The following is a 25,009-nucleotide window of genomic DNA, read 5'->3' as shown; positions in this document are numbered from 1 at the left end:
GAGTAGTTCTCCCGGGTCTGCTCCGCGGGCTTCTGGGAGTTGTAGTTTCTAGTCTGTAGGCAGGACGGAAGGAGCAGGGCAGGCCCCTTACGCAAACTACAATTCCCGGCGGGGAGCGCGGTGAAGGGGGGTGGGACCTGAACATGGCGGCGGTGGTAGCTGCTACGGCGCTGAAGGGCCGGGGGGCGAGAAATGCCCGCGTCCTCCGGGGTAAGGAAAGGGACCCCGGGGAGGGCAGGACTGCAGAGGATCCCCTTTTTTTCACATCCCGCCCGGCGATAGCAGGAGGTCAGGGCTGTCGATTCCTGCCCGCCCCCCCTGCAGGATCGTAAAGAGTCTGGGGCTAAAAGATGCTCTCTAGAGGTCACCCAGTCCATCCCCCTGCCTTCGGGTTACACGACGCCTTTGGGGTCTTGCTGCAAGAGGGAGTCCCAAGGAAGCCTTTTAGACTCCCGCGCTCCAGGTGTTTCACACTCACCGCAGTGCAGAGGAAAGAGCCCGGGGCTTCTGGAGGCTTGGGTTCTAGCCCCAGATAATTAGCAGTTTGACCTTGGGCGAAGCATTCGTCTCTCGGGGCTTCAGTTTCCTCTTCTATAAAATGAAGGGATGGAGTAGACTATCTTTAAGCGCCCTTCCAGTGCTAACATTCTGCAGTTTGAAAACCTTTTCTCGGATTTCCTTCCAACGGCTCATGTGAGCCTCATTGCGGTCCTTCACATCCTGTCGTCTGAGGAGATGAAGAAAAGCGAAGCTCGCTCTCCTGACACCGGGTGATGAGCCCGCAGTGACGTGGAAGTGGCTTCCAGAGGTGCCACCTCGATGGCGATTTTCCCACTTCCCTTTGGCTTCTCCGTGGCACTTGTTACTCCGAACTGCAGTCACTCCCCTTCCTCAGATCGCGACCACTCTTCCCCGGGCTTTCATCTCATCGTCTCTTAATGACCTTCCTTCCCTCCATCCATCCACAGGGATTCTCTCAGGAGCCACAGCGAACAAGGCTTCGCAGAACAGGACCCGGGCGCTGCAAAGCCACAGCCCCCCGGAGTGCAAGGAGGAGCCGGAGCCCCTGTCCCCGGAGCTGGAATACATTCCCAGAAAAAGGGGCAAGAACCCCATGAAAGCTGTGGGACTAGCCTGGTGAGTTTTAACTAAACCTTTGCCCACCGATGGGGAGTGGCACCAGGGGAGGGCGGGACCCAGAAACTTCTCCAAGTTTCAGGTGGTGAGCTGAATCCAAGGTTGTGGGGACAGAATTGTTGGGTGGGCGGACTGAAGTCGCAGAGGAATGGGACGGGGAGGGGGGAGAGTATGTGGAATTGGAGCGAGGTGTGTTTTCTGTGGAGGAAGCTGAGTTAATCTGATTCAGATCCTTGGCTTCATCCTCTCTTTTGGGAGCTTGGGGGGAGACCCAATTGAGATCTTTAATTGAGATAATTAATTGAGATCATGCGAGATTATATTAGTTGTGTAGTAGCACCTAGAAGATGTTCAGTACATCGTTATTTGGATCTGACTCCGACCTTAATACATATTATTGATCAATGTTCAAGGGAAAGGAGGTGGAAATTAACATTTTTTACCAGCACCTGAGGTGTGCTAGTACTTGACCGTGTAATGTTTTAGTCTCTCTGGGATAAATGTTACATCCCCCTTTCACAGAGGAGGGAACTGAGGCTCAGAGCTGGGATTCTCACCAGGTCTTGTGACTCCATGCCCTTTCCCCCACACCACAGTGCCTCCCAAGTCGTGGTTACTGAGATTAAGAAGGGGAGTCTGGGAGGGGGTGTGGGCAGGTTAGACAGAAGGAAACTTCGCCAAGACTTGGAGATGGGAAAAGGGTGGGATGGCTGGAGAATCATGCTCAGTCGGTGTGGCAGGATTGCAGGGCTCACGTTGAGGAGCGGCAGGCTATGGGGGAAAGGAATGAAGAGGTGGGCAGAGACCCAACCACACTGGGCCTCTTGGGCTGTGCCTAGGAGTTTGGACTCGGCCAGGAAGTGATGAAGAGCTGTTACAGGGTTTTGAGCGGGGCAGCAGCAGGATCTGATTTGCGTGGGGCCCTCCAGCAAGCCAGGGTGGAGGCTGAATAGACACAAGAGGTATTGCAGTGTTGATGCGATTGGTGAAGGTAGAATGAGATTCCCCTAGCTCCTCTGGCTCAGGCTTGGCCCCTCCCCAAACCCCATGCACATCTCCCACCCCTAGGGCCATCGGCTTCCCCTGTGGTATCCTCCTCTTCATCCTCACCAAGCGGGAAGTGGACAAGGACCGTTTGAAGCAGATGAAGGCTCGGCAGAACATGCGGGCATCCAACACGGGCGAGTATGAGAGCCAGAGGTTCAGGGCCTCCTCCCAGCCCGCCCCATCTCCTGAAGCTGGGTCCGGGGTGCAGGCCTGAGGAACGCTGCAGCCCTCTCCTAGACTGTCTTGACTGTGGCTTCCGGACTGTGGAGTCCTTTGGGTTTGGCCATGATTCTGGTCCTTGCCTCTGCAGTCCACCAGAGGGCGTGTGAAGCCCAGGCTGCTGCCAGTGCCTGCCCCTCCCCTCCAGAGAAGCCAGCCAAAGGCAAATAAAGTTGAGTGTGTGAGTGGCAAGGAACCAGGACTGGGTTTGTGAATCCCTTGGGATGGGAGGGGCAGAGGGTGGGCTTGGTTACTAATGTGTGCTCCCTCTCACAGAAGCCCTCAGTGTTCTTAGCTGGGTGGCTGGGGAAACCACTGAGACTTAAGCACAAGCCCAGGCTCGTGCCCTGGGGACCAAGCCCTCAGAGGTGCTGGCCAGGAGGGTGGGGTCCTGCTCAGCCTTGAACAAATAATAAAGAGAATCAGTGAGGGTTTGGAGGGAAAAAAGCACTACTCCTGTTGGCTGAAGCCAAATGATTCATCCTCTCTGGGCCTCAGTTTCCTTGTTTGTAAGACGGATTGGACTAGTGATTTCTAAGGCAAGGGTTCTAAACCAGAACCTGTGGTCCATCTCTACCCCCCTATATGCAAAATTGTGTGTACATATACAACTTGGAGGGGAAGAGAGTTCACAGTGCTCATGTGCTTTTGTAAAAGGTCCATGATGCAGAGGTCACGTGCTGCTGCTCTGAGCGGATCCTTAAGCAATACTGCAGGGTTGAGCCTTCACCAGCCTGTTGCATCCACCACCAGCAAGTGCTGGGGCAGTGTGTTTGATTACCTTAGAAAGTATGGAAGAACACGAAGGTAGGAAGTGGATGCTTTGGACAGAGCCAGAACAGTACCCCCAGAGCTGACACCTTCAAGTGAAGAAAACCGAGCCAAACAGGGTTTTAACTTCTAAACATAAAACTTTATTACATTTCTAGTTATGTCCTTTGTGTGATATATTTAGGACCAAGTCCTTACTAGAGAAGTCCTAATTATACCCGTGGGCTGATCTGGTTTCCACCCCCACCCGACAGAGTGACCCTCGCCCCCTCCCCATTCCAGCGTCAGGCACTTGGTGTCACAAAGAAAGCAGTAGCTGGCTGGAGAGAGAGGGCTACCATCCCCCAGCGCGCGTTAAGAACAGACTGAGAGGGGAGGTGTCCTTCCTCTCAGGGCCCTCCCTGGGTTAGCAGAAGTAAAGAACACGAAAGTTTCTATGGCCGCCACAGTAGGCTTCCATATCCCTCAGACTGGGTGGGGGACCCCAAGGCATTTTCTCTGCCCCCACCCCAGTCTCTCCTCACCCTGGTTACTTCCTGGCCACACTTAGGATCCTACAGACCACCCCATCTCCTAACCTGTGCCCCTCACTTTCTGCTCTGAGTAGCCTGAGCCCAGGAAGCAAGAAGCCCCTCAAGCAGAGACCTCCGAAGCACCAGGGAGGCCCCAGGCAGCTCTGAAGAATGGGGCCCTGGGGCTGCAAACGGCCTGCTCTCTTCATCATCCCCACGAGCCATGAGGAAGCCCAGGGTAGATGCAGCTCTGTATTGGCCCCCATGCTTGACTCTGCTCGCTCTCCTCTTCCTCCCCCGCCCCTAACCCAGATAAACAGTATATACATGCAGTCGAAAGAGGGGTTGAAGCGGGGGACCCCTGGGCACAGATCTCTTCTACCTTCCTGAGCTGGAAGGTGCCAAGGCTTGCCAAAGCAGTGCAGGATAATGGCCTATGAGTCCAGGAGGCTGGGGACAAAGCACTCTGGCTTTGTTGGGAGGAAACAGCTCCAGCTGCAAAGCCCAGAGCCTGGGGCAGAGGTGGGAGAGGCCACCTCATCACCTTGATGTCACTTCTACCTCTCACATTCCCTGTTAGCTACAGAACAGGCTCTTTTTTATCCCTCCCCTTCCAACCCCAGCTGCTAAGAAGAATTTGGTGCCACATAGTGGGTGGAGGGAGGAGGCACATCTTCAGCCTAGTCCCTGCTGAGTCCACCGAGGGCAAAACTTAGCCCCCAGTTCCTCCAGCCCCAGCAGGTATCTACACATCCACAGCCAGAGAGGCCACCCATCCCAGGACAGAAAGGAAACTGGGCGTATGACTTGAGGGGAAGGAAGGGGGTCTGAGGCCCACACCCCGGGCACGGGGCCCAGCCCTCTAGGGAAGGGAAAGCCCAAGGTGGGGTGGAACAGGGGGTCCTCCTTAATTGCGATCCCCCACCAGCTGCAGCACAAAGGTGAAGATGTAGACGATGTCCGTGTAGATCTGCAGGGCGCCGGTGATGTAGTCCTCCGGGCTGATGGTGTGGCGCCGGTTCCCCAGGACCAGCTGCGTGTCGTAAGCCAGGAACTGCAGGGAGAGGGACGCCACAAGTGAGGGCCCAGGGGCTCAGCGGCCAGAGCTCACTTCTGGTCAGCAGCTCTGTCCTGGGAGCCTCCGTGCCATGCAGTGTGCTCAGCGGCCACATTAGTGAACAGCACGGAACACGGTCTCCGCCCTCCAGCAGGTCCCAGTTAGGGAGACAGCCGCACCGGCTCTGTGACACGGCCTGCTGAGCGTTCTGTAGCAGGAGGTGTGAACGAGACGGTGGGAACGCCCAGGAAATCAGTGCTGCAACCTCTCAACAGTGGGAGAGGGAAGGGCAGCTGTGGCCCCACTTCCTGACCCCAAAGCAGCCTAAATTCATGCTCCATCCACCCGGTGCCTCCCCTCCAGCCCGTCAGTGCCCCTTCCCCTTCCTAGAGGGGGCGAGCCTTACTCACCAAGGTGAAGCAAATGGCCCCCAGAGCAGCATAGACCATGTGGAGCCAGTAAATCTGGGGAGAGGGACAGGGATGGCATTAGAAGTCTTAGCAAAGCATAGACCAAGGCAGGCCCTCAGGACCAGCTTTCCCCGGGATTCCGGCATCCCAAGTTGGGAGAGCATGACGCTGGCTACCTGAGAGGGCTACTCTGCCTTCCAGATCCTGGAAGAAATTAAGAATGGTAACATACTTGGCAGAGAAAACAAAGGCCATCCTCTAATGGCCATGTAAAGCAAATCTCCAAAGTTAGTTAAGGTACAGAAGTGTCCACTATACTTCTGGGAAAAAGAAGGGGGTGGAGTTATAGCTCTGGGAGGGGCAGACAAAGGCATGCACTGGTAGAAGAGCCCCATCCCTGTTCCCCCAGCATGGTCCGCATTCAACAGAGTGGTTCCTGCAGCCAAGCCTGGGAGGGACTGACTAAAGAAGAGGGCTGGGAGGGAAGCCTCCAACTGCCCTGATGAATATCAGCATCAGGGAGCACCCCCAGGGCGGCCCTACTCAGCAGCCCTCCAGGTGCCCGGCGACAGAAGGGCAAGGCCAGCCTAAGGTCAAGTGGGCAGGCGGCCCCCTGTTCATACACTTCCCCTTCCAGCCTGTGCTCCCGTCCCCGCCAGGAGGCTCCCTCAGCCTAGGGTCCTCACGCTCTCCCCCTGGAAATCGAAGAGGAGTCGGATACAGTGATCCCTAAGTCCCTTCCCTCCAAGCCATCTCTTGCACCTTCTCGGTCCTCTGCATTCCTCTCCCAGTCAGCCTCCTGGTCTCAGCTGTCAGACAGAGCTCACCCACTCCTCCCCACAGGAATTCCATGATGCTGTCCAGGGCCTCAGGTGCAATGGCTCCCAGGGCCTCTGTCTCCAAAGAAAGACTATACCCAAAGGACGGCGCTTTAGCATTGGTGCCTTTGCTAGCTAGTCAAGAGGTTCTGGAAGCAGAGCCTGCCCGGAGACCTGTGGGGCCTGCTACACCTCGCTATACAGAAAGTCTTCTGAGCACTGGGTTCGCTGACCCCAGCCCTCCCAGGATACTCACATATTTGAAGGACAGCACGATGGCAGTGACAATCCCAGTCACCATGAGCACAATCCCCAGGACACAGAAGAGGCCTGTGCACGAAGTGAAGTCCACCTGCCGGGAAGGGAGGAGGAGGCGCCTGTCAGACAAGCGCCACGACTAACAGCCCAGCCAGACGGGCCCTGCCTCCCCCCGCCAGAGGGTCCCAGTGCTGCCTCCTGGGGGGCAGGCGAGTGACCGTGACATTCCAAGCACAGACACAGGAAGCAGTTTGTAGGTGTAGATACGAAGGGAAGGCGATTAGGGTCTCTCAGGGAAGTCACCCAGGTAGGGGTCTGGGCCCTCCCAGGCCTGCTCAAGGGCCAGGTCTGTACAAGAAGGGGGTGGCGCCAGGAAGGCCCTCCGTGCCCTCACCTTGGTCTGAAAGCAGAAGATGGTGACTGAAATGGACACCACGGCAGTGATGATCATGGCGATGATGACAGCTTTGGTTTCATACACACTGCAGGGAAGGAGTTAGGAGAGGCCAGATGCATAAGCCACTCATGACTGACTTCAAAACCCCGCTTCCAGAAGGACCCTGCCCAGAATCCACCCCTGCAGATGACTCCCGCCCAGGGATGCCCCACACCCCATAACACACACTTCCCAAGAGCACGCTGGTTGTCCCTGAATGTACCTGGAGATGGTGCCTGTCATGAAGCCCAAGGCCAAAGTCTGAGGGAAGGACAGAGACAAGAGGGAGACACTTAAGCAGAAGGCGGGGCTGGGCAGGCATGGTCACAGTGGCTCGCCAGAGCTGGGGGAAATGTGACAGTGGGCAAGAGGCAGCCACCCAGGAGACCAAGGGCAGGGATCAGATCAGGTGGGAGAAAGCCAGGGCCGTCTTCCACAGTGGGGTCCCCATCCGTCCCTGGGACCAGCCCTCCCTCACACCATCTCCACTCCCTCCCTCGACCCTTCTGGACTTACAAAGATAGTCAACAGGATAAGGTTCCATGGGAAACGGCGTCTGAAGGGAAAGAAACCATGATTAAGTGACTTGGGGCCAGCCAGGCATCCGAGGATCCTTTAGAAGGAGGTTCTTGGGGCTGGCCCCATGGCTTAGCGGTTAAGTGCGCGTGCTCTGCTACTGGCGGCCCAGGTTCGGATCCCGGGTGCGCGCCGACACACCGCTTGTCAGGCCATGCGGAGGCCGCGTCCCACATACAGCAACTAGAAGGATGTGCAACTATGACATACAACTATCTACTGGGGCTTTGGGGGAAAAAAAAAGGAGGAGGATTGGCAATAGATGTTAGCTCAGAGCCGGTCTTCCTCAGCAAAAAGAGGAGGATTAGCACGGATGTTAGCTCAGGGCTGATCTTCCTCACAAAAAAAAAAAGGAGGTTCTTGATTCATGTGCCTAGAGAATTAGGCCTTGACTTGGAGGGAGGCTGGCACGGCCTTTGATACCTGCTCAGGTGTTCTACGCAGGGACAACAGGGGGCAATGGGACAGACCTGGGCTGTGGAGCCACAAAGACCTGGATTCGTTTGCAGCCCTTACACTGAATACCTGTGTGACTGTGAGAAAGTTACTCAGCCTCTCTGAGCCTTGGGTTCTTCCTACTGGCTAATGGTTAAAATGCTACATATCTTGCAGGGCCACTGTAATAATGCTACACAGGTAATAGATCTCACACACGCATGCTACATTATACACACCTGAAGTAGCTGCCTGCCACCCCTTCTCATTGTCTACATCCCTGGGACTCACCTGGGTCCCTGGCAGCAGGCAAGGGTCAGGTAGGTGACCAAAAAGACAGCACTGGGGAGAAAGAGATGGGGAAGTCATCTCCAGGCCCAGCCTGGCAGCACCCACGGGCTGGCAGGTTGGAGTCCCAGAGCTATGTGGAAGTCTGAGGGGAAGCGACCCAGTAGGACAGGACTCCCCCAGCCTGGGGCGTGACGACCTCTGTAACAGGGGGTTGGCCAGAACAGACAGGCTCCCGGAACACAGGGGCCAATCTGCGTAGGCATGTTGCCACCAGCTCCGCACCGCCTGCTCCCAGGGGCTCTGTGATGGGGCACTCCTCACTCAGTCACACACACCCACAGGTCCCTGCACAGCTGGCAACGTGGAAGGCCCGTCACAAATAGTATTTTGACCCCTGCCCTGAGCAAAGATGGTCAGTTGTCGCCCCTCCTCTCCATGTCCCCGAGCAGAGAGGAGCCCAGACTCACTAGGATATGTAGTAGACAAACAGGTTTCTCTTCACGAACTCGCTGACCGGACTCCTGTGGAGCAGGGGAAGACAAGAGAGGTGTCACACCATGGCTGGTCTGCCTCCCTGCCAGGTCCCGCTGGGCAGCCTGCTGCTCCATCGTCTCTAATCGCCCCGCATCCAGACACCTCTTCCAGTCCCCAACCCACACTCCCAGTCCCTAACCCAGAGCCCTGGGCCAGGACCCCAGCGCTGGCAGCAGTGGGGCGGAGAGGCCTAGGGACTCACACAAAGGTGAAGACAGCAATGATGGCCACCGTGATGAGCAGCTGGATGGAGATGATGGTGTAAACCTAGAACACAGACGGCCGGGGCAGCACGGGTCACATCCCACACCCCTGCCTCTCCCCAGACCAAGGAGCCCAAAAGACCCTACCACCAACCCTTCCCCATCCCCGTCTTTCAGAGGTGGGGAGGGGGCTCCTTCTTAATGTTGAAGGACCTACTCTTTGTTCCCACTCGAGAGCCCCCCTAGCTGCAGCCAGGCCGAGAGGGCTCCCCCCCAGTGAGGAGTCTGGCTCAGACACTACACACCCTCAGAGCCGCCCCCACCTCCAGCTGCTCCTTGCCCTCCTCCCTCCCTGCACTGCAGGTGTGGCCCCGCCTCTACAGCACTTCATTCTGACAGCTGCCGGGGATCTGTCTGCTCTGAGCAGGGCCTGTGCAGACCCGAGACGGGGAGGGGTGGGCTACGAACAAGTGTGGTCATTCCTGGCTGCAAGTTGCTTACAGTCTAACAGGAGAAAGAAGTCTGCAGAGGGCAGAACCCTGGCAGAGCCCGCCCAGATCTTCCCAGATTGCATCTGTCCCCCCAGAAGGAGGTCAAGGAAGAGGAGCAGAAGGCGGGCAAGCACGGGTTAGAGGAGCTGGGGCCCCGTGAGGGAAGGGCGGAGCTGGGGGGGCCTGGGAGGCGGCAGCGCGTCTGCATGGGAATGAGTGCCCCCCTTCGCACAGCCCAAGGGGCCCAGGTACCCGCCTCCCGGCCCACGTCTCACCTTTCGGATGAAGGTGTGTCGGACTTTCCTGTCATCCCACTCTCCGGCCCCAAAGCTGTCACTCACTGCTCTCTCCTCCCTGTCGTAGCCCCCACCTGGGGACAGATCACATATGACCAACTGAGGACCTGGGGCATGTGGCCTCAACCCTAAAGCCCCTGTGACATTGTCTCAAACAAAGTCTCAGGTCTTTCCAGCCAAAAGACAAGTGATACAGCTCAGGAACTCCTTGCCCAAGCCGGGTCCCCTAGAATGTCCTCAGAGTGACCCAGAGCTGGCCTGGGCACCACCTGGAGCATAGGCCTGTCACAAGGGGGCTTAGGCATGAGCCGTTCCATCAGCATGCATTTATCAAGGGCTCCTGGGTGCTCGGGTATGAACACACATGGTCGTGCCCTCAGGGGGCTGCAATCTGGTGAGGAAGCCAGGCAGGCACAGGGCTTGGAGCATCGGCCAGAGGAGCTGGCGGGGTCAGAGGAGGGGCTCAGGGATGGAAGGCCGGGAAAAGGAGGGTGGAAACACAGCACATGCGTGTGGAGGGTGAGAACAGAGTGTGAAGACTGATCTATATCAGGCCTCGCAGGGCCGGGCTCAGGGCGGACAGCTGTGTCAGGGGTACACATGCTCAGGAAGGGGCCTGGCTGTACACGTGACTCATTCACTGGTCTTCACACCAGAATGTGTACTGCCAGATGAGAGCTGGCCAAGGTCCAGGATTCCAGAGAGGCTGCAGGGGCTCAGAACATTCCTTGAATGCCTCCTTGGGAACTGCTTTCAAAATCCACATGTGAGCCACTCAGGAAAAATCTCACTGCGTTCTAATCTCATCTCATCTCTGACCAAACAGACCGTTAACCTGCCACGATGTTTATCAAACATCCAGATGACTGCTGGATGGTTACAAAAATCAGATATTACCATAAAGGATGAGGATCTGTCAGCACTGAGAATATTTAAGACAAAAAAAATGTGCTTCAGGATCCAAAGGCAGTTCCTAAGGAAGAAATGAGTCTGGATGAGGTGGCAACTGCCAAGTTCAGAAATGGAAATGGCCTCCTAAGGTCACCGCTCTGACGTAATTAATTACTTTACCCAGCCACTTTCTCAGTGGATGGGGAAGTTCCGGTGTGTGGCTTATGGACTCGATCTTCTTGGTGAATAAAGGGGCTAGCAGGTGGTTCGGTGCTCAGGGAGAGAGTAGGGAAGTAACAAAGGTGGGCAAATGGAAGGAGAAATCTAAAGAGAAGATGAAGAAAGGGATTAACGGTAAGTCAGAAAGGAAGGAAAGGATGTGGCCTCGTGCTTGCTCCACATGCTGCCCCGCCCCCGCCCCCAGCTACCCTTCAGGGACTCACCGTAGTTCATGGCCGTCGGGTGGACAGGGGGCACGGGCTGTGGGTAGCCAGCAGGGTGACCGTAGCCAGGCTGAGGGTAGGGAGGGTAGCCAGGCTGAGGGTAGGGAGGGTACCCGCCGGGCTGCCCGTAGCCCCCCGGGGGAGGGGGGCCAGGGTACAGGGGGTTGCGATCCTCATACGGAGGTGGGGCACTAGGGGTGGACATGGCCGCTCACGGGCTGAGGGGGACCCCCGCTGCTGGGACCTGAAATGAGACACAAGAAAAGCAGTTGTAAGTGCCCAGGCCCAGCTCACTCAGCCCAGTGCAGGCTGCCTCCGTGGAGAGGAGATCCTCGTATTTTCTCTCTCCATCACGGCGTGTCATTCTCGGCCCGCAGGCCATCCTCCCACCCCCATGGCCCCCAGCTCAGCCCCTGCCCCTGCCTTCACGCCACCCTCCTGTGCACGGCTCTCCGCACTTTGGAGAGCAGGAGCCCAGAGCAGTCACTGGGCAGCAGTGGGGTGACAGAGAGGAGTGGAAGCCTTGGGGACGCCCCTGTGCTCATTTAAGAAGGCCTTCCAGTGACCAGGGAGAAGCTTGAAGGCCCCAGCAAAGCCTCCCAGTGAGTCACAGGGCCAGCTGAGACCCATGGAAGGGGTCTGCCCAGCCCCCAGGGCAGCTGGCAGGAGCACCAGGCCTGGAAGGCAGAGCTGGGGAGGAGCCCAGGCCCAAAGTGGAGGGAGGAGGAGGCGGAGGGCAAGGAGCCGGCCCCAGGGCTGGAGCTGCCAGGCAGGGAGAGGCGGGCCCGAGGACAGTGGCAGGCTGAGTCAGGGGACGCCAAGAGGCCTGGGCAAGTGGTTGCATGGGGCTGGCTGCTGGGGGCTGGGAAGCTGCACAAAAGGGCAGGCCTGAGACAGGACTTTCTGGTTCCTTCCAATAACAGCTGAGGTGTGGCCGATAGGCATGTGGCAGCCTGTGGCTGCCACCACTCTCCTCATGGCCTTGCCAGGGAGCAGACAGTGCGAGCAGGACCCCGAAGCCCCGGGAGGGGGAGACACGCGGTGTGAACCCCAGGGTCCCTGTGATTCCTGCCTGTGCCCCCAGGGCCGTGGCTAGTGGGGAGCAGGAGCCCTGAGGAATCGTGCCCCCAGATTCAGTCAGTACCTTCTCTGCGGCAGGAGCCCACAGCGGGGGGGAGGGGACCCCAGAAACAGAGCTCAAAGGGAGCCCCACGGGTACAGCCCACATGCTCAGTTCAGATGAGGAACCAAGGCCCAGAACCGTGAAGGGACTCCCCAGGACCCCAGAACTAGCAGGTTAATGGCACAACCAGAATCGAGGCCTCCAGGTCCTGGGTATGTGCCCTCTATATTATGCTGTGTTCTTTATGCCTCTTCTGCCAAATAAATTTCTTCCAGGCCTGCTGTTCCCCTCTGAGGTGGCAGGGATGGGGCTTAGGAAGGGCTAAGGAGGCGGTCCCTGGAAGGCCCCTATGTCCCTGGTAGGTACAAGCCTTGACAGAGTCTGGGCCCCCCGCGAGCACCTCCCAAGGGCCAGACCTTTAGGACCCCACAGGGAGGAAACACCCCCAGACCCAGGTCAGCGGACAGCCTCAGAGCCTCTGCTGGAAGGAAGAGAGAACCGGCTTCTCTTTTTAGGGCCACCCTGCACACTTCAGAGATCAGATAAAGGACCGTCCCGGCTCTTTTGCGACAACTGGGATGATTCAGAGGGGAAGGTGGCAGCGAGGGGCCAGGAGGAAGGATCAAATACCAGGCCAGGTCTCTAAATGGGTTATTTTGAGGTAAGTTTTCTCCATCTTCCCAGAGTAAATGGACCAGACAGCAAGAAGGTGTCAGGTCAAAAATGAGACACCTTCCTGACCGTGAGGGTGTAACACAGCCAACCAGGGCGACACGAGCGGGTCGTGGGGAAGGTCCAGCACAGCAGGACAGAGCACCCTGAGGAATTAGGAAGTGAAACCAAAAACGGCGTTGTGAGTTTAAAAACAGAGATGTTAACTGTTTTTGAAAATGTTTTGGGCTTATGTAAGGGTAAATAAGTAGTTATAATACGCGAATCTCCTTGGTAGGCTTTTAAAACAGGAAGGAAGAGAAACTGGGCTCTCCTCCCTTGAGGCCAGAGGCCCCTTCTCCCTACAGGCTCTACCAGCCCCTCCAGAAACCCCCTGTCAACTCCACCAACAGAATGGAGTCCTGTTTGCAGGAGGAGGCAGAGGCAGGTCACGTTTGGAGGAGAGTTATCTGTCATTGTTCCCGTCACCTCAGCACCCCAGGCAGGTCTGACATCCACCATCCGGTGGCATACAGAGGTGAACAGGCTGAACACCGCCCCAGGGACACTGGCGGGAAAAGCCCCTGTGGTCAGAAGCCCCAGCTGGGCCAGCAAACAATGATGTCGCCATGGCCTGGTCCTGTGGCCTCCTCAGGTGCCCCTCTGTGAAATGAGTGGGCCAGGTGAGCTCTGAGCTCATTTCCAGCTCTAACAGACTGCGATCCTGGGACTTATCTGAGGAAGCCGGCTACTCAAGGCCTGCCCTTTGCCCGGACAGCCGGCTGCCCCTCCCTCCTTCCTCTAAGCTGAGCCGGACAAACGGGTCCCTCCCCAGACCCGAGGGGCCGTGGCCACAGGGTCCAGGGTGAATCAGGGAGAGGAGGTCAGCCTTGGATGGGCCACCAGGACTCCAGGCTTCCACTCCAGCTCAGCGGGCTGCTGATTCACAGACTCCTTCTGCACTCCCTGGCCCCTCCCTCTGACTCTCTGGCCTCAGAGGAATTCTCCAGTCGACCTGCCTGCTGGGAACACAGCAGGTCACAGTCCAGTTCTCTGGGGGCTCAGCCACCAACCCGTGCTCACCAGACACCAGCACTGACCACTTCACCTCACTAGGCCTCAGCTTCTCCACCTGGAGAATGGGTTTAACACTGTAATAGTACCCTCCACAGAGTGGCTGTAAAAATTAAATGAGAAAATACACAGAGAGCCTAGAACAGTGCCTGACCCCTGATAGATAGTGAATGTTGCCTATTTTTAGTTATTATTTCATTAAACCCTTACAGTAGCCCAACAGTGTGGAGAATGTCATTATCCCCATTTACAGATGAAGAAATAGACGCTTAGAAGAATTCAGTCACTTGCCGAAGGTTGCTTGGCTGGGGTGTAATGAAGACTTGAGCTGGCCCCACTCCAGAGCCCATGCTCTTAAATGCCCTACTCTGCTCCCTCATGGACACCCCGTCTGTCCAGACTGCTCATCACTTCTCATGGCTTCCAGTCCAAGACCCCCTAATGACAACAGACGGCTTACACAGCAAGCGCACACCGAACCATTCACCCCTCCATAATGCCCCTGCTTCCCAAACCCCGGGCAACAGCCAGGAGGGGAAGAGAGTGGTCAGAGCTAGAGGTTCTCAACTGTCAGAGCTGAAAGGAGACTCGCTCATCCGAGGCAAGCCAGCCCCCTTGCTCTACCAGCCAGACAGCCACGTGCAGGGAGGCAGACTGACCCATCCTTGGTCACAAAGCTGGGCCTGGGCCAGGACTACATCCCAGGTCTCTGGTACAGAGACCTGGGCGCAGGAGAGGGAGAGAGCGTCCAGGCCAGTCAGCCACACTCACCTCTGAGCAATGCCAGCCAGCCAGGAGCCTCAGGCCCAGGGCTGCCAGCGCTGGCAGCTTCTGAGCCTGTTCCCTGGCTACTGCCCGACCTACATGAGGTCCCTGGCCACTCTCATGTCATCAAGGATGACTTTTAGGGCTGGCATGTGCCTAGGGAGTGGGGAAAGGAGGAAGTGGGCAGTGTTGACTTTCCTAGCTATGACTAAAGGTGGGAGCTGGAGAATGTAGAGTCAAAAGGGGAGGAGGAGAGAGAAGAGGAGGCGATCCAGAGACTGAGGATGATTGATGCCCAAAGACTAGAAACCAGGAATCAGGCTGTCTGGGCTCCGCTGGTAGCTGGTGGAGGGGCTTGCAGTCTCCAGGGGCTAAAAGGACCTTTAAGGTTCCCCACTGGAAGCCTGAATTGTCCTAAAACACAGTAGGCATTCAGCTTCTACTGAACACAACACAGCAGGGAGCAGCCTGAATCATTAGAACATTCTTCCTCACAATGCCTGTTACCAAGACATTCAGACTCTGCCCCCTCCTTGCCACATTACAGATCTAAGCTTGCTCCCCATTCGCACGGCCCCCCCCCCCCATCAGGAAGGAGCCAGAACCTCTCCTTTCTCCTGCAGGATGCCCAGACCCAGCCATCACAGCAGCCCAGCGAGTGGGCTCAAACGCAGGACTTGTTGGCTGTCGAGGTTTCCTGATGCAGCCGTGGGGAAACATCTCAGTGTGGCCACCATGCTCGCAGCCAGCTGAGGCCCAGGCTCAGGCTCCCCTGGGGGCATGTGATGGGTTAAGGCTCTGAGCTACTGGGGTTACAGCAAGAGGGTGTGTGTGTTGGAGGGAGGGGCGGAATGGAGCAGCTGACTGGGCCAGGCAGCCTGCCCGCCTCCCTGCCAGGAACGGATGCCCGGATGCCAGAATGGAAAGAATAGCTCAGAGTGCGCATCTCAGGCAACCCCACCCAGCAGGCGCAGGAGCACAGCCCTGGCCACGGGGACCAGGTCCCTCCGACAGTCTCCTTACCACCCTTTTCCTTCACCTCCCCAACTCCCCCAGCACTCTCCCCCACACCCCAAGAAAACACTTCACCTCCTTCCCCAGCACACAGCCACCAGGGCAGAGGAGTAAAAAGACACACCCAGGAGTGTCCGAGCAAGTCACCAGACCTGACACACACCCACCAAGGGGCCCAGAATCAACTTATCTTTCTGTCTGCCTGGCCTCTGGGATTAACAGGATGATGACGCTGAGGATCTAGAAACTGAAACGTCAGAGCTGGAATGGACTTTAGAAATCATCTGGTCACCTGACCGACAAGGAAACTCCTGAGCCAAGAAAGTTCCTGCCCCAGCCCACGACAGGCCCTCCTGGTCATGGGTTTGGCACTTCCATTCCCAGCCCTGCCCACTGTCTGAGAGCTCAGAGTAACAGACGCAACACACTGAGGCAGAGCCAGGGCAGGCCGCCCGTTCCCCCAGTTCCCTGGGCCTCCTGCTCAGAAACAGATAAGGCTGCCAACCCGTGACTCCCTTCCAGCTTCCCAGTCCCCAGCCAGGGCTGCCTCTCTCCAATCAGAGACTGAGAGGGGCGACTCCAGTCTCTGAGGAAGGGAAGCCCCCCTGGAGAGCCTGGGAGGACCCAGGCCCCCCAACTCCCCATTGCCCTTCTCTGAGGGTTAGAACTGCGTCATCAGTACAGGTAATCTCGGAGACTTCAGCCAAGTTGGTGGTCAGAAGGCCTGGGAGTGCAGATAAGGGAAGAGGAAGCCATTAACTGAGGCTGGATATGCTTCAGAAACACAGGCCCTATCCACCACCTTCTTTGTGTCCATCTCCCCTGCCTTTTCGTCAAACTTCAAGGTTAGGACGGGGGAGAGGCAGACAGATAATTAACAACCCACAATGGAGCAGGGAGACAAACCCTTCCCTGCGGTGGGCAGGGAAGGAAGAGAACAACTTAGGATAGTAAGTACCATGTACTTACCACTGGGTACTAAGGCACATCTGAAGTACTGTGTACTCACTACTGGTATTAAGGCTCCATCTGAGCCTCACAATGGCCCTGTGAGGTGCATATTCTTATCCCCACTCTACAGATGAGAAAACTGAAATTCACAGAAAACCAGGTCTAAGGTCCCACAGCAGGTGAACAGCAGAGATGGGTTTGCACTCAGATCTGATGTCTGATCTTAACGTTCATGCCCTCTGCTTTTACACCTGCCTGGAGCAGAAGCCCCCAGGCACCTCATGAGTCAGCTGTGTGAACAGGCCAGCCCCTGGGGCGGGCGAGGTAGTAACAACCTTTGTTGTAGATACCAATCCCTTGTCCCTTGCAGGAAGTCCATCCATGCCAGAGCCCTGGGCTAGGAGGCAGGGGCTGAGTTCTTGTCCTGGCTCTGGTCCTGACTCCACCATGTGAGTCAGGGTAGGCCCCTTCACGTCTCTGGACTCAATTTTCTCATCCATAAAACAAGTATCCTGAACCAAAGATCAAAGCCCACTCCACCCCAAACAGTCCCTGGTTCTGAATGAACAGCCTAGCAGACCGGAACAGAAGGCCTCGGGGCAGAACAATGGGCTTCCTAAACAATCCACGCTGGGGTCACGACCGGTGTGAAACTGGTCTGGAGGACTCTGCAGAGGCAGAGGCACATGGCATGGGTGTGTTCTGGGCATGGGAGTGGCCATAACCCCCTTTCCCCACACACTGCCCCCATATTGCCCTCTGGACCCCACAGCCAGCATCTCCTGGGGCTCACGTAGCCAGAGTCTGCTGAGACACAGCGTAACTCCGTAGAAAAGAAAGAGCACGAGGCAGGAAGTCAAGATTCCCAGGTTCAAGTTCTAACTCTGCCACTAACTAGTTGTGGAATCCAGGCAAATGACCTCCGTTGGCCTCCCTTCCCCCCAAATCAGCCCACGTGGGGGAGAGGAGGAGGGACTAGTTACCAGGAACCAGAGAGTGGAGAGCTAGCCAGGCATTTCCCAGACTGCTCGAAGAACACTGCCCCAGGAGATGTTAAGGAGGAGCTCTGGAAAACAACCCACAGCCCCTTTTGGAAATTTACAAGGCACCATGGCCTGTGAAGCCTCTGAGATGTCCTGCAGGGAGCACACCTGCTCCGTGCTCCTTCAGACTTCCTTCAGCCTGAAACATTATCAGGGCACACCTAATTAAAATCCTGTGGGATGCTGACCAGGCCACGTCTCTTTTACAGACAGACCCAACCCTGAGAATGATTCACTTCCTAACTCCTCATATCTCAAAACCCCTGTCCTTACACCTAGTGCCTCAGAGCAGTCACATTAAGCACCAGGCATACCCCTCACTCTCAGAGTCAGCTCAATGCCAGGATCCTCCAGGATGGTCCTTCCTCTCCTCTTCCCCCCACGCCCAGCACAGATAGCTGCTATTATCATCTCCACGTGGGACTGACTGCCAAGGGCTGGGGGACATCTCCAACTAGCATAGAACCAGGAGGCTGGCATCCCCTAACATCACCTTTATGTAATGCGAAAAAAATGCAAATCATTATCTACCGGAATAAGGACTCATTCTTATCTTCCTCCCTGACCAGTGCACTGAGTGTCCTCTAGGTGCTTGGCACTGTGCCCTGTGGACTTCTGGATACCCTTTCTACTTCCAAACAAGACTCAAGTTTTGGCCTAGAACCCCAGAATCTTAAGAGTTGGAAGATTCCATCAAGACCATCCCCTCCAGGGTGTTCCCAACAGAATCCTCCAGAAAGCCCACATCAGGTTAACCATATTGTTAGCAGAGGCCTTCCCAGAGAGCTGTAGGAGCTTCCACCCTCTGGCCCTCCTAGTGTGTCCCTTCTCTGGGGCTTCTGCTCTCTCTGAAGGGCCCAGGGTGAGAAGTTTTGGGGATGGAAGTGCCCTGAGGTGGATGGCTTCCAGCTGAGGCCCCGTACCCATGGGAGGAGGCTGAGCTGAGGCGGCTATTACCTCAGCTCATGACAAGAGCTTCTCCCCATACTTAACATGTAACCCGTCATTACTGCTCTGACTTGCTCATTCTAACAAGTGAGGCCCTGAGGTCATGCCACAAGAAGTCAGGGCCTTTGACACTGTGTGGTCCCACCATTTCCAAGCTACAAACTGGGTCTCTGCCTGGATCCTCATGACTGGAGAGACAGAGAGAGCAGGCAGGTGAGGAGGAAGTATGGCTGCCCTTTGCCCCAGACCAAGCAACCCCAAAGAAGCAGCTGCCTCCCCTGCCACCACTGGCCAGGCCAAAGGCGCCAGCTTTGAAACCAAAGCTCACCAGTGAGATGAATATTTCAGAGCCCAGAGAACTGGACACCTGAGGGACCTTCCATGACAGCTGGCTCTGACCCTGGCTCCCAGGGCTACCCCCACCTATCCCACATCCAGGTTCCTCAGGTGGAACCTCAGCCCCTGGGTACCACACACAGTGGGTGAGAGGGCTTGGAGATCTCCAACCCCCAGAGGACAAGAGCTGATGCAGAACCCACAGAGCAGGGCCGGCCTCCCAGCAGCCTCCCTCTCCCCGCCCTCCCATGTCCCCTGGCTCCTTCCCAGTCTCCACTGGTTTGCCTTCCCCTTTCCCATTTGCGGGCTCGGTTTTCACTCTGACCCAAAGAGGCCAGAAGAAGGACAGTACTTCGGTGTAGCTTTCTGAACCCGGCCTGGGGACAGTGGCTAGAAGTAGGCATGCTTAGGCAAAGTCATGGTGACAGCGGTGGCCACTTCCCCACGCCAAGGACGTGGGCTGCTCACTGCTTCCACCCCGTCTATGAGCTAGGATCCCCTTTCCCCACTCACTCAAATACTCATTCACCTGTCTACACCAAGGCTGGCACCATGGCGTGCAGGGACAACTTGGGGCCAGGGCCGGGCCCTGGGCCGCCTCCCCTCCCCCCACCAGCTGAGAGCCCTGACAGCCCGCATCACACGCACAGCTGGCCACTCTGGGGCTGGCCCTGGGGACACGCCCTGCGACAGTCGCGCCAGAAAGAGGGGGACCTGACACCCTCAGATCCCGGTCCCCTCGCCGGTGCCCACAACCCGCTGCTCGGATCCCCAGCTAAACAGGAGCCCCTCGCCCACCGCGGGCGCCCGGGAAAAGGTCAACTCCAACGGCGACGGCGACAGATCCCCGCGCGGGCCGGCCCGCCGCGCACTCCCGGAAAGTTTGGGGTCCCGGCCCAGCGCCGCCCCAGCCCCGGTCCAGTCCCCGCCGGCCCCGGGCTTGCCTGGCGCTCCCGACGGCGCGATCCGGCCTCCTGGCGGGCGAGTCCGCGCCGCCCGCCGCGCGGGCCTGGGCTGGGCTGGGCTGGGCTGGGGCTCCGCGCCCCGCCCCGTCGCTGCCCCGCGGGGCGGGGCCTCGGGGCGCCGCCAGGGGGCGCCGGGGGCCTCCCGGTCCCGCCCGCGTCCGCCCCGCTTCCCGCGCCTCCCAAGGCCCCGACGACTTGCTAGTATTCTCAGGTTTAAAAGGAATACGTGCTCATTGATGGAAACTTACAAAACCCCAAAGTACAGGATGAAAGCACTTCTCTCCACCCCCTCCCGCCTCCCAGCGGGAAGCGCTTACTTTTGGTGTTTCTTTGCCTTTTTATCTGTGCATTTTACTTGTTTTCCTAGAGTGGGGTCATATGGCATCATGTTTTGTTTATGGCTTTTCTTTTACTTAACATTTATCATGAACGTTTTCCTTGTCACTCAATATTCTTCAAAAGCACGATTTTAATGCCGCGAAGTGTACTATCACACAGCTCTGTTGATTTATAAAGTCAATTTCCTACTGGAGGACATTTAAATTGTTTCCCATTTTTTCACTATTAGACATAAATCCGTGAGGAACATCCGTGACAATTCCATGCTTTTAAGCCAAACGTACTTTTCAAGTTTAAAACTTCCAACGTTCAAACGTAGAGATGGAACTTAGAATCTCTGTCCCTGGGAACTTGAAGTTACTTCCAGGAAAGCACGTGTTTTCGAGTCAGAAGCCCCGAATTGGGATGTAGATTACCAGTGCACAATACTGGGTGGGGGCTTTGCACCTGTCATCTCAACCCTCACAGCCGCTAATGGAAGAATGTGCTAGTAGTTTCATTTACAGTTGAGGAAATGGTTCTGGGAAGTTTTGAAACACTGCCCATTTCGTATATCCAAAGTCCATGTTTTTTCCATTACGTCAAGGCTGCCGGGAGCCGAATGCTTTATGTAAGGTGCTTATCTCATGCTGATAGCCACAGATCAGCCCGCCCACTGAGCGTCTTTCACAGCCTGTTGACACTTTTCCTTTTCCATTGGCCAGGGGTTAACACAGCTACAAATGAATGCAGCTAGACAACCAAGGCAACCTGTGCACCTCCTGTCTCCAGACCCTTCACTAAGCACCTTTCTGTGTGTAATTATCTCTGGTGGCCAGTCCGGCTCTTTCATAGAACAAGACTTAGGAAGGAGGGGCCCATGGACTTCTCTGGAAGCTCATTGGCATACTAAGCAGGAGGGAAAGCATTGTGCTTCCTAGTAAGCATAGTAAACAAAGTTACCACTTAGATTGTGTATTTCAGACCAATTAAAATAGAAATGGTTTTAAAATTGCCTCCCCCACCGCCCCACACACAGACACACTACGTATGTTTATTTGTATAGATAGATATAATTTAAGGAGGAGTTACGTAGGGGGGCTGGTAGACATTATGGCGGGCTAGCTCCCCAGCCACCCCAACCCTGCAATGTAAGTTCAGTTCCTAGGGGACCACAGACCCTATTATAGGAAGTCCCCTCTCAAACCTGAGCTGACCAGCAAGAGCCCACAGGAGCGAGTACAGCTCGGCTCCATTTCAGGCTCCCCCTTGATCACAGAATAGAGCCTAGAGGAACTGCAAGGCCCTGCAGAATCCAGCCGGATCTCCACACTCGGGCCCCTTCTCCAGGAAGCACCCTCCACTTTCTAGAACTGCCAGAATGGTCTCCAAGGAGATTCATTTTCCAGCCAGCAAGCACATCCGCCGCGTGGGAAAGTGGAATGTGGGGACACACACATCCACACACAAGCCTTGCTGTGCGCCCTTTCTCCTGAGCCCATGTTGTGACCATGGAATCAAGATTGTAATTTTAAAAGAACATCTGAAGCACCTGGCCCGGGGCAACAGTTCACAGTAGGAGTTCAATAAACGATGTCTCCTTCTCTTGACCCCTTATCCCTGGATAAAAGGGATAAGGGTCTTATCTGTAAGACCCTTAGCAGATTATTAATTAAGCCCCACTGTCTGCCAAGCAGACAGGAATTTCTGGTTCTGGAGATGAGAAGCTGAAGGACACAGCCCCTGTCCTAAGAAACTCACAGTCTAAGACCAATCACAATTTTGTCAGTTGACAAGTGCTGCGATAAAGAAGTGTTCACGGGGCCAGCCCCGCGGCTTAGCGGTTAAGTGCGCGCGCTCCGCTACTGGCTGCCCGGGTTCAGACCTGGACGGGCACAGACGCACCCCTTGTCCAGCCATGCTGAGGCGGTGTCCCACATACAGCAACTAGAAGGATGTGCAACTGTGACATACTTCTATCTGCTGGGGCTTTGGGGAAAAAAGGAGTTAGCTCAGAGCCAGTCTTCCTCAGCAAAAAGAGGAGGATTGGCTTGGATGTTAGCTCAGGGCTGATCTTCCTCACACACACACACACACAAAGTGTTCACATGGTTCTGTAGGACCCCAGAGAAAGGGACTCCTAACCCAGCTTGAGGTGGGGGCAAGGGGTGTTTCGGGAAAGGACCTTCAGAGGCCTGATTCCAGGGTTAGTGGGTGTTCAGGAATCAGCCTAGCCGGGGAGGGGCAGGTGGGGTTAGGGTTAGCAAGGGTTAGGGCCCCTGGCTCAGCAATCTAGGATTGGGCGGGGTGGGGTGGGAGTGGTAAGAAATCGGGCTGGGCAAGGAAACGGGGCCAGGAATGGAGATTTTACCCCGAGGGCAATGGGGAGCCATGAAACTGTCAACAGCCATCTAGAGGGAGGTTGGGAGGGTCGGGAGAGGCTTGGTGGTGCCCGTGGGGAAGGGCTGCCAGCTTCAGCACAACTTTTTGCATAAGTATGTCCCATTGTCCCATACAATACTGGGGAATGCTTATACTAAAAAACGTATTTGTTGCTTATCTGAAGTTCACATTTAACTGGGGGTCTTGTATTTTTCTGTCAACCCTGCCCTTAAGGAGGGCAAGTTAAGTCAAGTCAGAGGCAGCAGGAGCGGGGTCGGGAGGGATGAAAGGGCCCAGGCTGTAGTTTATATTAGGGATGGGTAACCAAAGCTTAGTGACGGATGAGGTGGACTGGAAGGGCGACTGGAAGGGTGGGCCCCCGGAGTGGCTCCCCTGGGGCCCAGGTGGCACCAGACGGGAGTGGATTGGGAAAGCTTAACTGGAGGGGTGGATCCAGAGACCTTTCTCCGCTGCTGGACCCCCAGCCCGGCCCCAAGGCTCCCCTAATCGGTCCTACAAATTCCTCCTGCAGTGTGCCTGATTACTTAATCTATTTATACATTACTCCACCCAAGAGATGTCTTTTCATTTATCACTAACTTGCTCAAAAAAGTTGCCTTTTTTCAGAGGACTTGGTGTGTACTGAATCGAGGCCTTTAACCCAGCCTGGGGTAAATATGCCTCTTTCTCCCACTGGAGGGCGAGGACAAAGTCTCATTCATCCCTAGACCTCGGCACGGCCCTGCGCCATCATCTGCTGAATCCAATGAACTCTAATGCTCAAAACTGGGGTCAGAGCGAGGCTCTCAGGCCCAAATGACAGATATACTAGGGTCGGGGGGAGGACATTAGAGCTCCTTCCCCTAAAAATTAGCCTTATTTTCCATACACGTTAGTTAGCACTTGCATCAAGAAGTAGGGGGTGGGAAGAATGATGGATCTGGGCGTCCCAGGAGGGAGGGTTTGTCCCAGCTTTGCCACTGACTGGCCTGGGGGCCTCACTGCCATGAGGCCTGGGGCCCATCTCTTTATCTGGAAATGAGTCTAATCATACTGCCCTTCCCTACCTCCTACGATGTGAAGCCTCAGATGAAATCATCTGTGTGAAAGGCACTGAAAATGGCACTTGGTGATGTTAGCAACTCTACCAGCCTAGCTAGAACAGGAAGCAGGTTAGGTAAGAGTTCCTCCATCCCACAGAACCAGCCTGACATCCGCCGTGCTGTGTCCACACAGGGCGCTGCTTTCCCACCTGCCCTGATTGTCAGAATCACCCGAGGGGCTGGTGAAAACACGTCGATTCCCTTGGGGATACCTCTTTCTAGCCCTCTGAGTCAGAATCTTCAGGGAAGGCAGCAACAAATGTCCCCGGGTGAACGCAATTATCAGCCAGCTTCGGTGCTAGACAGACCTGGGTTCTGTTCAAATCACTTTAGTGGCTATGTGACAGTGGGCATATTACTTAACTTCTCTGAGCCTTGCTATCCTTATCCGTAAAAAGGGAGGTAATAAGATAGGGTAGTAAAGATTAAAAATAACAATTTTCAAGTGCTTGGGACATAGCAAAAACTGTCAGTTGTTGTTGGTGAGATAAAAGCCCAGAGATTCAGTAATTAGCATAACCTCTGTTTGGCCAGCAGTAGGATTTCATTTGGAAGATTGGACGGGACCCGGGTGGATGAATTTGCTGTGGCTCAGGAGGCCCAGGTTCCAGCCCTGTGCCCTCACGCCCCGCCCCCTGCCGCCGTGGACCTTGGCCTCTCAGTCATCTTGACCTGTTGGGGGATTCCGAGCTTTGGTAACCCACTCCTGGTCAGGGAGCCCTTCCTCATATTTCACTTGTATTTATCTAAACAACTCCACTCTCCAAAAAAGCCAACAGCCATTTCCTCTTCTGTTATTCCCACCCCGAGATAATAGCTGCCTGAGAACCTCTCGTTACCAATAACTGCGCCCCTCCATAATCTCAATTTCGAGCGCCCCAGGCTCTGACCACCATCTATCTCTGCGGCTCACGGACCCTCGACTCCAACAGCCCCGTGACCATATCAGGAAGGACAGTCTATGCAGGGTACCTCCTCTTCCCTATCCCTCCCAGCCCCGCTTCCCTCCTTAACCAGCGGAGATCCACCGTTAGAATCACTCCTCCCCTGCTTGCGGCTCTCCGCCTTGTGGCACCCAACAGGCAAACCCACAGCTCTGCACCCACACAGCTGAAGAGAGAGAGCAACAGGCAAGGGGCTGACCCACCTCACTTGCAGTTCACGAAGACTGAGGCTTTTCTCATCCGTTCATATTAACATCCGCATCCTGGTCATTACTCCACACTTGCTCCAATCTCCCTCTCCGCAGCCTCCCTCTCAGCCTCGACCTTGCTTCCTGTGTCACTGAACAAAAAAAAGCGAGCAGAGAACTGCCCCCTGTATCTCCACTTGGCTACCTAATAGGCGTCTGCTTCTCCAACTTTAATGTGCAAACAGATCACGTGGGGATCTTGTTAAAATGCAGATCCTGCTTCAGTAGGTGGGAGTGGGGCCTGGGAGTGCGTTTCTAACGAGCTACAGGTGATGCTCCTGCTGCTGTGTGGACCACACCTGAGTGGGGAGGTCGTAGG

The 25,009-nt window shown here is 55.9% G+C and overlaps 2 protein-coding genes across 3 annotated transcripts; one reads left to right on the top strand and one right to left on the bottom strand.

Annotated features, from left to right (window-relative positions):
* The first annotated feature begins 107 nt into the window (after positions 1–107).
* LOC106799928 (PNKD metallo-beta-lactamase domain containing) lies at positions 108–2,599 on the top strand. Its single transcript, XM_004427548.3, has 3 exons — positions 108–210; positions 969–1,137; positions 2,206–2,599. Exons 1-3 carry the CDS (start codon positions 144–146, stop codon positions 2,396–2,398), a joined length of 429 nt encoding a protein of 142 aa, XP_004427605.1. The 5' UTR covers positions 108–143; the 3' UTR covers positions 2,399–2,599.
* Positions 2,600–3,290: 691 nt separating this feature from the next.
* On the bottom strand, positions 3,291–24,794 carry TMBIM1 (transmembrane BAX inhibitor motif containing 1). Of its 2 annotated transcripts, none has more exons than XM_087424841.1 (12): positions 24,646–24,794; positions 10,826–11,069; positions 9,471–9,565; positions 8,704–8,768; positions 8,435–8,488; positions 7,968–8,018; positions 7,182–7,221; positions 6,889–6,926; positions 6,624–6,711; positions 6,228–6,323; positions 5,154–5,207; positions 3,291–4,740 (listed from the first exon to the last, which is right to left on the bottom strand). In XM_087424841.1, exons 2-12 carry the CDS (start codon positions 11,028–11,030, stop codon positions 4,594–4,596), a joined length of 933 nt encoding a protein of 310 aa, XP_087280967.1. In that variant the 5' UTR covers positions 11,031–11,069; positions 24,646–24,794; the 3' UTR covers positions 3,291–4,593. The 2 variants fall into 2 exon arrangements, with proteins under 2 accessions (XP_087280967.1, XP_087280968.1); XM_087424842.1 differs by lacking the exon at positions 24,646–24,794 and adding an exon at positions 19,675–19,757.
* Between the last annotated feature and the right edge of the window lie 215 nt (positions 24,795–25,009).

The sequence above is a fragment of the Ceratotherium simum genome, chromosome 37 (genome assembly GCF_057802395.1).
Source record: "Ceratotherium simum simum isolate JZ-2026a chromosome 37, ASM5780239v1, whole genome shotgun sequence".
NCBI lineage: Eukaryota > Metazoa > Chordata > Mammalia > Perissodactyla > Rhinocerotidae > Ceratotherium > Ceratotherium simum.
Note: the sequence above shows the minus strand (reverse complement) of the source record. Positions and strands in the feature narration are given on the sequence as shown.